Genomic DNA, 14,080 nt, shown 5'->3' with positions numbered 1-14,080 from the left:
CAAAAGCTTGGATTAAATCACAGGTCAGAAAGACTTCGACTCATGGCAAGAGGTGGTGTCCGCCCATCAATTGCTAAACTGGCTTAAAGCTATCCGTGCTGAAACAGAAAGCAAGTAACCAGCGTGCGCGCAAAGTCTTCACTAGCACGTTCAGTTTGCCAGCCGCTGATGGAGTCAAAATAGGACCTTTACCGGTATAACCTTATGCTCTGGCACGCAGATAATCTTCATGCAAAAGAAGTAAGTAGACACATTAGGTTAGATCAAGAAGTAACTTGTAGCCGTCGAGCTTACAGCGGTAGCGCTTAGCCATTTGATGTCTGCCTTACTATCTGATTAAATGCTTAATTCCCTATCAGTCACAGCGCGCGGATAGCATCCCATCTAACACACCTTTTGCAAGAACGACCCACGTTTGAAAAACTCAGAAGTGATCGGACAGCACAAAATTTTAGACAACACCACGCTGATGGCTAAATACTCTACCCACAACCATCTCTCCAAGCCTCTAGATATTTTTAACCAGGTTTTATAGACTCCTATCCCATATCTCATTCCTCCCTTGACAGCATATGAGTGATGAATGTTGCATCGGCAGCGGAAGCCGAAGCACAGTAGTGTGCGCCGTTAGGGATGAGTTAGTAATCGGTAACAATTCTGAAGTAACCGTAGTTCACAAGTCTAGGCGATCGCAACCGGGTACATAATAAGCATTGCGTTTAGTGCCAGTTTAAGTTTTGTATGAAGGGCACCTTTATTTCAGCCATCGCAAATCGCTGCGCTGCTCCCAACACTTTCCCGTAGAAGAAGCTTACAGTACTCTCCAACAGACTAGAAAGGTTCAATTTCTTTCACGTAAAGCCAGTTAGTGTATACAAATAATTTATCCTGACATGAATTGCTAGGTCTTAAGCGCAAGCCTGCCCGACTCCGGCTCTATATTTCTGCTTCTCTTTAATCTGGTGATGAGTGCTATTCAAGAGGTTCCCTTTAATTTCTGCTGTTTGGACATTGTTAAATGCTTCTTTTGTTCCAAGAAATGTACTGAGCACAAATTCCTTCTCCTCGAGGTGGGTATACTATATTATATATATCATTTTTACTCTCTTTTATTTTAAACCACTGTCAATGAATCCTGCTCATTGCGTCAAGCGTTCGAGCATTTCAAAAAGAACGAAGATATCAGCTGTCTTAAATATTTAAACTTTTTACCACTTTTAGACTTTTATTTCTCTGATAATTAATAGCTGAGTACTTTATTAATTTCTAATGCTATCTTGCTGCAATATTCCTCTCGTTTGTTTCTCTTCGATATGGCCAGTTAACGTTTTATAGCTGAAAACTTGTTCACACGACACCTACTCTGTTCGCGAAATACCCTCTCCCCAGACAGGTGTCATAATGCATTCGGCATTCGTTTGGCAGTCGCAGATCATAAAATTTTCCTTTATGAAGTTACAATAGTACTGCTAGCCATACTGCAACATCTTCATACGTTTTTCGCATCCAACAATACGAGGGTTCAGAATGAACTAACACCAACTAAGATGGTTCGCTTTTTGTATGAATTTGATTTTGTTTGGCACTGGGTTCGAAGCTGAACAAGCAATGAGAGGATGAACTAAGAGTAAGAGGCTCCGTGTATATGTAGTATAAGCTAATTCTTATCATCAGTTGATCTGTCCGCCATAAAACGTAATTTTTACTGTCATCTTGTATCATCAGGGGTCTTAAACTAAGCTCCATGTTACAAGACTCTAATTCAATGGAATGCTACTCAAAATACGATTTTAAATAACGGTGGAAGGAGCAAATTTTGAATGGGTACTTTTGTATGTATAACAAGTTATAAAACGTTTTTACACATTAGATGTATGTATGTTGTATGTATGTACCTTGATGCCGTCATTCACTATAAACACTTCCAGACAAGTAAGCGGAAGTGAAGGCGATTGTGCTGATTAATTGAATAGACAGCTATGCATAATAAATAGAATCAAATTGCACTTCATTGTAATGTCCATTCTAAATTTCTAACATTGTCATTGGTTATAAGGGGGGATTGTGATAGAATGCAAAGAGAGTAGACGTGCGTGTGTTGGCTGGCAATAAATCACGACTTTTTGTGTGTCTAAACAAAGTATACAAATAAGAAATCACAATTTTAAGCTTCATAAGACCGCGTTGAACATTTTAAAGGTTTTTAAGAGGGGCCACCGATTGTTTATCGTGCAATATTTTATATTTTTCTGTAAATTTAATTACATATATATATATATATATATTTTTTTGAACAAATGTCGGGCACGCGAAGCGCTGAAGTTATGAAATTGGTGGAAGAAAGACTCAATAAACACGAGGAGAATATAATCAGACGGCTAAACGACTCCATGAGCGGTTTGAAAGAAAGATTTACGCAGCGGTTGAGTGAAATAGCTGGTGAGTTGTCTGGTACGAAGAAAAGAATAGACGTGATTGAAAATACAGTCACTGCTATTGAGAGCTTGAGATCAACAGCAATCGATGGCATGCAATCTGAGCTTTTATCGCTCAAAGCGGAAGCAGAAAAGGCGCGAAAAACAATTGAGCAGTTTGAGAGTGCGGCGGTGACAACAGATCTCATTATAAATGGCATACCAAAATGTAATGAAGAAAATTTGAGTGAGATGTTTGGTGAAGTATGCCGGGCAATTGGTTTTGCCATGCCTAGTGTACGTGTGTGTTTTCGTATGCGACAAAAAAAAAGCCAAGCGCGCTCAGCGCCAATACTGTTTAAACTCAATTGCCAATATTATAGGCGAGAGTTTCTTAAAGCAGTCGCTGCTTTTTGTAAACACAAAAAGATAACAATGATGCTATCGGATATTGGTCAAGGCGGTGAGGGCAATTTCTACATACATGAATGTTTGACAAAAGCAAATAGAGCTCTAATGCAAAGCCGGCCAAAAGTTGCACATTGTGCAATTTGAGTTCGTATTTTCACACCGACACTAACGATGTGTGATCACGATCGTTTGCTTTCGCTTGTCACTCACTAAAATCAACAGTGAATGCAAAAGGAACAGTCCATGATACTTTTTGGGCACATAGTAAAAACAATATGCTGCAATGTTAAAGTGAATTTTAATACGTTTTAGTTAGTATCTTTAAGTTCCTTTGAACATACATATTAATACTGACAATTTAAATATTAATTATTAATAATTAATTATTATTATTAATATTGACAATTTAATATAAGTATCTTTTTATACGTTCTACTTAGTTTTATTAATTTTCATAATTTTGTTTTTATTGAATAACTTTATGTTTTGAAAATGTATATTTCTATCTTTACATTTACTTTGTTTTATAGTTCTTTCTTAATAATTGTTTTTGTTTTTATCGGCCTGTTGATAAATGATTCAAGGTTCGATTCGAGCTCAAGGCCAGAACAATAATTTTTTTCTAATGATAATTATTGTTATTTTTTAATTTTTCTAAATTTGAAAAATTGTATTTTTGTTTTTGGAATAGTAAGCAGAAAATTTTTCAGACAACCTGCCATAGCTGCGCAGATAGATCCATTTCGAAGGGTGCTAAGCCTTCATCATCAGTACGCTTTAGGCATGCTGTGCTAACCATTTAGCTATACAGCGGTGGTGTGTTTGACTGGCAAATTTGCTACTTCTATTCCTTTTTACCAACCATATTTATTCAGCGTTGCGCCATCTGGTGCAAATCACTGATAATGTTGGATTTTTGTTTATTGTCAATTACTTTGTTTGACATTCCCAAGTGCTCATGGTTTATTAACAATTGTTTTTGTTTTTATCGGCCTGTTGATAAATGATTCAAGGTTCGATTCGAGCTCAAGGCCAGAACAATAATTTTTTTCTAATGATAATTATTGTTATTTTTTAATTTTTCTAAATTTGAAAAATTGTATTTTTGTTTTTGGAATAGTAAGCAGAAAATTTTTCAGACAACCTGCCATAGCTGCGCAGATAGATCCATTTCGAAGGGTGCTAAGCCTTCATCATCAGTACGCTTTAGGCATGCTGTGCTAACCATTTAGCTATACAGCGGTGGTGTGTTTGACTGGCAAATTTGCTACTTCTATTCCTTTTTACCAACCATATTTATTCAGCGTTGCGCCATCTGGTGCAAATCACTGATAATGTTGGATTTTTGTTTATTGTCAATTACTTTGTTTGACATTCCCAAGTGCTCATGGTTTATTAACAATTGTTTTTGTTTTTATCGGCCTGTTGATAAATGATTCAAGGTTCGATTCGAGCTCAAGGCCAGAACAATAATTTTTTTCTAATGATAATTATTGTTATTTTTTAATTTTTCTAAATTTGAAAAATTGTATTTTTGTTTTTGGAATAGTAAGCAGAAAATTTTTCAGACAACCTGCCATAGCTGCGCAGATAGATCCATTTCGAAGGGTGCTAAGCCTTCATCATCAGTACGCTTTAGGCATGCTGTGCTAACCATTTAGCTATACAGCGGTGGTGTGTTTGACTGGCAAATTTGCTACTTCTATTCCTTTTTACCAACCACATTTATTCAGCGTTGCGCCATCTGGTGCAAATCACTGATAATGTTGGATTTTTGTTTATTGTCAATTACTTTGTTTGACATTCCCAAGTGCTCATGGTTTATTAACAATTGTTTTTGTTTTTATCGGCCTGTTGATAAATGATTCAAGGTTCGATTCGAGCTCAAGGCCAGAACAATAATTTTTTTCTAATGATAATTATTGTTATTTTTTAATTTTTCTAAATTTGAAAAATTGTATTTTTGTTTTTGGAATAGTAAGCAGAAAATTTTTCAGACAACCTGCCATAGCTGCGCAGATAGATCCATTTCGAAGGGTGCTAAGCCTTCATCATCAGTACGCTTTAGGCATGCTGTGCTAACCATTTAGCTATACAGCGGTGGTGTGTTTGACTGGCAAATTTGCTACTTCTATTCCTTTTTACCAACCATATTTATTCAGCGTTGCGCCATCTGGTGCAAATCACTGATAATGTTGGATTTTTGTTTATTGTCAATTACTTTGTTTGACATTCCCAAGTGCTCATGGTTTATTAACAATTGTTTTTGTTTTTATCGGCCTGTTGATAAATGATTCAAGGTTCGATTCTTCGAGCTCAAGGCCAGAACAATAATTTTTTTCTAATGATAATTATTGTTATTTTTTAATTTTTCTAAATTTGAAAAATTGTATTTTTGTTTTTGGAATAGTAAGCAGAAAATTTTTCAGACAACCTGCCATAGCTGCGCAGATAGATCCATTTCGAAGGGTGCTAAGCCTTCATCATCAGTACGCTTTAGGCATGCTGTGCTAACCATTTAGCTATACAGCGGTGGTGTGTTTGACTGGCAAATTTGCTACTTCTATTCCTTTTTACCAACCATATTTATTCAGCGTTGCGCCATCTGGTGCAAATCACTGATAATGTTGGATTTTTGTTTATTGTCAATTACTTTGTTTGACATTCCCAAGTGCTCATGGTTTATTAACAATTGTTTTTGTTTTTATCGGCCTGTTGATAAATGATTCAAGGTTCGATTCGAGCTCAAGGCCAGAACAATAATTTTTTTCTAATGATAATTATTGTTATTTTTTAATTTTTCTAAATTTGAAAAATTGTATTTTTGTTTTTGGAATAGTAAGCAGAAAATTTTTCAGACAACCTGCCATAGCTGCGCAGATAGATCCATTTCGAAGGGTGCTAAGCCTTCATCATCAGTACGCTTTAGGCATGCTGTGCTAACCATTTAGCTATACAGCGGTGGTGTGTTTGACTGGCAAATTTGCTACTTCTATTCCTTTTTACCAACCATATTTATTCAGCGTTGCGCCATCTGGTGCAAATCACTGATAATGTTGGATTTTTGTTTATTGTCAGTTCTTTCTTAATGAAAAAGTAAATTTTTTAAAAGTAAATTTTGCATTGCACACCATACCTTCTTTTATAAAAAAGTTTTATCTGACTAGCTCGACCTCCGCGTTCTTAGTTATACGAATATAAGTAAATATAATCAGGATTACCTCGAAATCAAATAAGGAAAGTCCTTTTTAATTTCAAACTTCACAGTCCACATTTTCTTTTAGCATACTGTTTGGAGTTGTCACTCAATTTTTACACACACTTATGCAATTGTTTTAGTGTTTGTGTGGCCGGCTCTACTCTAATGCATTACACAACTCAACTGAAACGTCAAAAACTCATTTCGTCGGCATTTAGCATTAGAGGGAGAGTCTATGTGAGAGTACATCACGGAAAAGAGGCAGTTTTTATGGACAGCAAAGAGAGCGTTGATGCACTTGTCAGCCAGTCAAGTCCCATTACATAAAAATTAAGACAAACAATGTTGACATATTTATTATATACTCTTCATTTTTCCCTATTTTCCCTATATATTTCATCTTTTGGGGAAGCTTCTAACCGCCATTCACCTGGGAATGGCCAGAGCGATTCTTTTGCATGCGGTTCAAGCAGCTCACTACTGCCGGTCGCTTGCGGCCAAGTATCCTCTGGGTAGCCGCTAAACACCCGTTTAGCGGTGAGCTAATGTGAGAAGGCGACAACCTGGCTAGGCCACTCTGACATAATCGGTTTAAGGGCTAGCCGGGGGAGATTTCATCGGCAGCGTCTGTACACCTCTAGGTGCGGCTGCAAGCGGGCGTCTGTCTTGGAGCAAGCGGCTCGCTATATAAACGTGCCAAGTAATATTTTCACCCCCGCTGAGCGGGTTGTGCGCTGGGCTTGGGACCCGCCACGTAAAACCATACTCCAATGAAATATAACAACAAGCCTCGGATAAATACACTCTCTATTGATGACGACCATGGCAAACGTTTGAAGGACAATGAATTGAGGGCATGCACCTGGAACGTCCGCTCCCTGAATGGGATTGGTGCAGATGCCCGGCTGGTTGATGTCCTCGTCAAAGCAAAATCTGACATCACCGCCATCCAAGAAATGCGTTGGACGAAGCAGGGAAGAAAGAAGATCAAAAATTGTGACATATATTGGAGTGGCCATGCGAATAAGCGCAGTTTCGGCGTCGGATTCGTGGTGGGAGAGAGACTTTGTCGCCAAGTGCTGGCGTTCACGCCTGTGGACGAGCGTCTCGCCGCTATTCGAATAAAAGCAAAATTTTTTAATATATCATTCATCTGCGCCCATGCGCCGACAGAGGAGAAAGACGATGAGGTGAAAGACACTTTTTATGAACAATTAGAACGCACATACGAGCGCTGCCCCCGTCATGATATAAAAGTCGTGCTTGGCGACTTTAACGCCAGGGTGGGCAAAGAAGGTGTTTTTGGCCCTACAGTCGGAAAGTTCAGCCTACACAATGAAACTTCTCCTAACGGACTGAGGCTGATTGACTTTGCCGGTGCTCGAAACATGGTCATATCAAGCACGAGGTTCATGCATAAAAAGATATAACAAGCTACATGGCTGTCTCCTGATCGAAATACTCGCAATCAGATCGATCACGTTGTGATAGACGGACGGCATGCCTCCAGTGTTTTAGATGTGCGAACGATCCGAGGACCTAACATCGATTCGGACCATTATCTCGTTGCAGCCAAAATACGCACCCGCCTCAACGCGGCTAAAAACAAGGAACAAAAAACACAAGGAAAGCTAGACGTCGAAAAGCTTCAATCACAACAGACTGCCAATGATTTCGCAACTCGACTCTCACACCTGCTCTCTGAGAGCACAACCCATCCTGAAGGAATACAGGAGCAGTGGGAGCATATCTCCAAAGCACTTCGTACTGCCGCAGAGGAAAAAATTGGTTACCGGCGGCCACGAAAAAACAACTGGTACGATGAAGAATGCCGTATTGCAACCGAAAGAAAAGACGCTGCCTACAGGGCTACGTTAAAAGCGAGCGCGACAAGAGGAGTGTGTGAACGCTATCGTGAGTTGAAAAGGGAAGCGAGACGCCTTTTCAGGAAGAAAAAAGCAGAAGCAGAAAGGCGTGAGTGCGAGGAGCTTGAGCTGCTAGCCACCAGGAATAACGCCCGAAAATTCTACCAAAAAATACGGCGACAGACGGAAGGTTTTAAGACCGGGGCAAACTCCTGTAGGAATGAAAACGGCGACCTTGTAACTGATGTCCAGAGAGTGCTTAGATTATGGAGGGAACACTTCTCTGCTCTCCTAAATGGAGGCAGCAATTCACCGCGCAGAGATGAAGAACCCGATCCCGCAATCGATGATGATGGAATATATGTCCCCCCGCCCGATTATGACGAAGTTAGAATAGCAATAACCAGATTGAAAAACAACAAGGCCGTGGGCGCTGATGGATTTCCTGCGGAGCTATTCAAGTTCGGCGGCGAGGAGTTGGTAAGGCGCATGCAGCAGCTTCTTAGCAAAATATGGGCGGACGAAAGCATGCCCGACGGTTGGAATCTAAGTGTTCTTTGCCCAGTCCACAAGAAGGGGGATACTGCAAAATGCACCAACTATCGTGGAATCAGCCTTCTTAATATCGCATATAAGGTCCTTTCAAGTGTATTGTGCGAAAGATTGAAGCCCACCGTGAACCGGCTGATTGGACCTTATCAGTGCGGCTTCAGACCTGGTAAATCTACCATCGACCAGATTTTCACAATGCGCCAAATCTTGGAAAAAACCCGTGAAAAGAGAATCGACACACATCACCTCTTCGTCGACTTTAAAGCCGCCTTCGACAGCACGAAAAGGAGCTGCCTATATGCCGCTATGTCTGAATTTGGTTTCCCCGCAAAACTTATACGGCTGTGCAAAATGACGTTGAGCAACACCATCAGCTCAGTCAGAATTGGGAAGTACCTCTCCGAGCCGTTCGAAACTAAACGAGGTTTCAGACAGGGTGACCCCCTATCGTGCGATTTCTTTAATTTGATGCTGGAGAAAATTATACTAGCTGCAGAACTTAACCGCACTGGAACAATATACTATAAAAGCGTGCAATTACTGGCATATGCTGATGACATTGATATCATCGGCCTAAACACCCGCGCTGTTAGTTCTGCTTACTCCAAGCTGGAAAAAGAAGCGGTAAAGATGGGTTTGATGGTGAATGAGGACAAAACGAAGTACCTGCTGTCATCGAGCAAAGAGTCAGCGCATATGCGCCTTGGCAACCACGCTACTGTTGGCAGCCAGAATTTCGAAATAGTAAAAGACTTCGTTTATTTGGGAACCAGCATCAACATTAGCAACAGCATCAGCACTGAAATTCAGCGAAGAATCAATCTTGCCAATAAATGCTACTTTGGACTAGGTAGGCAATTGAAAAGTAAAGTCCTCTCTCGGCGAACGAAAATCATACTCTACAAGTCACTTATCGTACCCGTCCTGCTATATGGGGCAGAAGCATGGACCATGACAACAGCAGATGAAGCGGTTTTGGGAGTGTTCGAGAGAAAAGTTCTTCGAAAGATTTATGGACCTCTACGCGTTGGCGATGGCGAGTACCGAAGAAGATTTAATGATGAGCTGTACGAGCTATACGCAGACATCAACATAGTCCAGCGAATTAAAACGCAGCGGCTGCGCTGGCTAGGCCATGTTATGCGAATGAAAGATGATGCTCCGGCCAAGAAAGTGTTTCTATCGGAACCCGCCTATGGAAGCAGAGGTAGAGGGCGGCCCCCACTCCGTTGGAAGGACCAGGTGGAAAACGATTTAAATCCCTTGGTGTGACCAATTGGCGCCGGTTGGCGGAGCGAAGGAGCGACTGGCGCGCCTTGTTGGACGGCCATAACCGTTTAGACGGTTAAGCGCCAATTAAGTAAGTAAGTAAGTAAGTAAATTTCATCTTTTGTTTTTATATTGTGTATTTTTCTCTATTACTCAATTACTGCCACTGTAAACTTCGCCGATTTTGGATCTAAGGACGTTTAACGCAGATATGAATTTTACTGCTGACAAAAAATGTATAAATTTTCTCTTGAAGCTTGTTAGTAGGAAGTATACCGGGTTGCAATTATGCTAATTTAATGCTAGAAGCTTTAATAATCAAAAAGTTGATTACATTAATTATATTTTGCTGGTCCTTGATATTGATGTTGTATGCATAACGGAAACATGGTTTAGTGAGTCCGTATGTGATAATACTTGTGTACTGCGTGACAATAAAATCTTAAGAAAGGATAGGCAAATGGGGGCGAAAGGTGGTGGAATCGGCATCTACTGCAAATCCGGGATTAATCGAAAGATTATATTTAAATCTAGTTGTGATGATCCGGTTGAGTATTTGGTGGTAGAAATTGGAGATGGTTGCAGGAAGTGTTTGATCGTATGTGTTTACAATCCTAGTAGAAGATTTGATCTTAATGGCCTTTTCAATAAAGTTGCTGAGTTAGCTCCAAAATATGAGCATGTCTCGTTATGTGGGGATTTCAATATTGATCTTCTCAATAGTGATAGCAGTTCCATTTATTTAACAGACAGGCTGATTTCTGCTGGTTTGGAAGTAATAAATAAATTTCCCATCCGCTTTGGTCATAATTGTAAATCAAGTCTGCTTGACATTATATGTGTGTCTGATCGTTCAAACGTACTTCATTGTGATCAGTTTTCCATTCCAGGAGTATCCGATCATGATATGATGTTTTTAGCGTATGATTTACAGTTTAATAATGATGTACACAAAAAATTTTATTACAGGGATTTTAAATCTGTTGATATTGATGCATTAAGATATGAGGCTGGCAGCCTTGATTGGAACACAGCTTGGTTCTTTCCAGAATAAACCAAAAACTAGACTTTTTCACTTCTAGCTTAAATTATCTTTATGATAAATATATCCCTGTAAGAATGGCCAAAGTATCCAATAAAAAACCTCCATGGTTTACAAGAGTGGTATTACAAAGTATAAAAACGAGAAACCAGATATACATACGTTGGAAACGTACACCAACGCGCGAAAACTGGGAAGCACATCGCTTTGCCCGTAACAAAGCTAATCTGACCACGAAAAACTCTAAAAGGCAGCACTACCGTACCAATGCATATACAGTAATTATTATTATTATTAGTTATTATTATTATTAATTATATATGAAAATATTGTAAGTTAATTAATGATGATGGGCTTAAAAGACATCAGTCTTTAAAAGACGAGTCTTATAAATAAATAAATAAATATATATATAAGAGCTGTACGTATATAAGTATGTGTAAGCAAATTCAGTCTACTAAATACAACAACAATTACCTATCAACAACTGGTCAAATATAATCGAAAGAACAGCTGTTTGTAAAAATTGGTTGTATTTTTAGGAACTTAAAAAATTTCGTTTAGGTTCTGACCTAAACATACTTCCAAGATCGCAATGTTATTAGGGTAGTGTGCTTGCCCAAATTCATAAAGTTTTAAGTTCATACCCTGGCGAAATATGTATGTTAAATGTATGTCTCTATATTGTAGAAAAATAGCTAAAATATGATTGCAAAAAATAAAATGATGAAGAAAAGAAAAAACAACAATGTGGATTTTAAGTTTTCAAAATATGAAAATTAAAGTATGCTTTCCATAATGAAAGCAATTTAAGTGTGGAATATACCTTGAAGAAGACTCACGATAAGAGAGTCGACAATCAACATACTTTTTAAACGGTTTTATTTAGCTTGATTCTGTGTAGAGAGCGTTGTTTACGAATTTTGTATTTGAAATTTAAGTAACTTCACGATGAGCTACAAGCTCGAAACTTGGAATATAGTTCAGAACCCGATGACAATGCAATAAAAAGAAAACAAGTAAGGAAGGCTAAGTTCGGGTGTAGTCGAACATTAGATACTCAGCTGAGAGCTTTGGAGACAAAATAAGGGAAAATCATCGTGTAGGAAAATGAACCTAGGATAACCCTGGAATGTGTTTGTATGACATGGGTATCAAATTGAAGGTATTAACCCTAGAATGCATAACCGGGTACCCGTGTGTCCAGTTGCGACTTTAAACTGCTTTAGTGAGAGAACCAGTGGACAACGCAGTTTGGAAGCAGAGGAAGGTAAAGGCCTCCACTGAATTGGAGGAGGCAAGTGGAAGAAGACTTGAACTCCCTCAAAGCTTCCAATTTACGTCAGTTTTCGCGAAGCAGGAATAGCTGACCTGACTTGTTATGAAACGGCTAAAATACCTTATGCATTTAAGCGCCGATTACTGACGATGATGATACCTTTCGATATGTTGGTATTTTTTTTTCGAATTTTCGAATTTTTTCTAAAACATGTCTCGGTAATCGGTAACAATTCTGAAGTAACCGTAGTTCACAAGTCTAGGCGATCGCAACCGGGTACATAATAAGCATTGCGTTTAGTGCCAGTTTAAGTTTTGTATGAAGGGCACCTTTATTTCAGCCATCGCAAATCGCTGCGCTGCTCCCAACACTTTCCCGTAGAAGAAGCTTACAGTACTCTCCAACAGACTAGAAAGGTTCAATTTCTTTCACGTAAAGCCAGTTAGTGTATACAAATAATTTATCCTGACATGAATTGCTAGGTCTTAAGCGCAAGCCTGCCCGACTCCGGCTCTATATTTCTGCTTCTCTTTAATCTGGTGATGAGTGCTATTCAAGAGGTTCCCTTTAATTTCTGCTGTTTGGACATTGTTAAATGCTTCTTTTGTTCCAAGAAATGTACTGAGCACAAATTCCTTCTCCTCGAGGTGGGTATACTATATTATATATATCATTTTTACTCTCTTTTATTTTAAACCACTGTCAATGAATCCTGCTCATTGCGTCAAGCGTTCGAGCATTTCAAAAAGAACGAAGATATCAGCTGTCTTAAATATTTAAACTTTTTACCACTTTTAGACTTTTATTTCTCTGATAATTAATAGCTGAGTACTTTATTAATTTCTAATGCTATCTTGCTGCAATATTCCTCTCGTTTGTTTCTCTTCGATATGGCCAGTTAACGTTTTATAGCTGAAAACTTGTTCACACGACACCTACTCTGTTCGCGAAATACCCTCTCCCCAGACAGGTGTCATAATGCATTCGGCATTCGTTTGGCAGTCGCAGATCATAAAATTTTCCTTTATGAAGTTACAATAGTACTGCTAGCCATACTGCAACATCTTCATACGTTTTTCGCATCCAACAATACGAGGGTTCAGAATGAACTAACACCAACTAAGATGGTTCGCTTTTTGTATGAATTTGATTTTGTTTGGCACTGGGTTCGAAGCTGAACAAGCAATGAGAGGATGAACTAAGAGTAAGAGGCTCCGTGTATATGTAGTATAAGCTAATTCTTATCATCAGTTGATCTGTCCGCCATAAAACGTAATTTTTACTGTCATCTTGTATCATCAGGGGTCTTAAACTAAGCTCCATGTTACAAGACTCTAATTCAATGGAATGCTACTCAAAATACGATTTTAAATAACGGTGGAAGGAGCAAATTTTGAATGGGTACTTTTGTATGTATAACAAGTTATAAAACGTTTTTACACATTAGATGTATGTATGTTGTATGTATGTACCTTGATGCCGTCATTCACTATAAACACTTCCAGACAAGTAAGCGGAAGTGAAGGCGATTGTGCTGATTAATTGAATAGACAGCTATGCATAATAAATAGAATCAAATTGCACTTCATTGTAATGTCCATTCTAAATTTCTAACATTGTCATTGGTTATAAGGGGGGATTGTGATAGAATGCAAAGAGAGTAGACGTGCGTGTGTTGGCTGGCAATAAATCACGACTTTTTGTGTGTCTAAACAAAGTATACAAATAAGAAATCACAATTTTAAGCTTCATAAGACCGCGTTGAACATTTTAAAGGTTTTTAAGAGGGGCCACCGATTGTTTATCGTGCAATATTTTATATTTTTCTGTAAATTTAATTACATATATATATATATATATATATTTTTGAACAAATGTCGGGCACGCGAAGCGCTGAATTTATGAAATTGGTGGAAGAAAGACTCAATAAACACGAGGAGAATATAATCAGACGGCTAAACGACTCCATGAGCGGTTTGAAAGAAAGATTTACGCAGCGGTTGAGTGAAATAGCTGCTGAGTTGTCTGGTACGAAGAAAAGAATAGACG

General features: G+C 38.7%; 1 protein-coding gene across 2 annotated transcripts in view; it reads left to right on the top strand.

Annotated features, from left to right (window-relative positions):
• Positions 1–14,080, top strand: part of LOC137250524 (allatostatin-A receptor-like) — a 239,612-nt gene that overhangs the window by 209,658 nt on the left and 15,874 nt on the right. Inside the window, exon 7 of one of the 2 annotated variants that reach the window (XM_067783481.1) lies at positions 10,680–10,799. The exons of the other annotated variant lie outside the window; for it this stretch is intronic. Coding sequence (XP_067639582.1) covers positions 10,680–10,688 — 9 coding nt within the window. The 3' untranslated portion in view covers positions 10,689–10,799. Of the gene's footprint in view, positions 1–10,679; positions 10,800–14,080 lie in introns of those variants that run through there. 2 annotated transcript variants of the gene reach the window in all.

Source organism: Eurosta solidaginis, chromosome 4, assembly GCF_040869045.1.
Source record: "Eurosta solidaginis isolate ZX-2024a chromosome 4, ASM4086904v1, whole genome shotgun sequence".
NCBI lineage: Eukaryota > Metazoa > Arthropoda > Insecta > Diptera > Tephritidae > Eurosta > Eurosta solidaginis.
The sequence above is the reverse complement of the archived record's forward strand: the minus strand, read 5'-3'. Positions and strand labels throughout refer to the sequence as shown.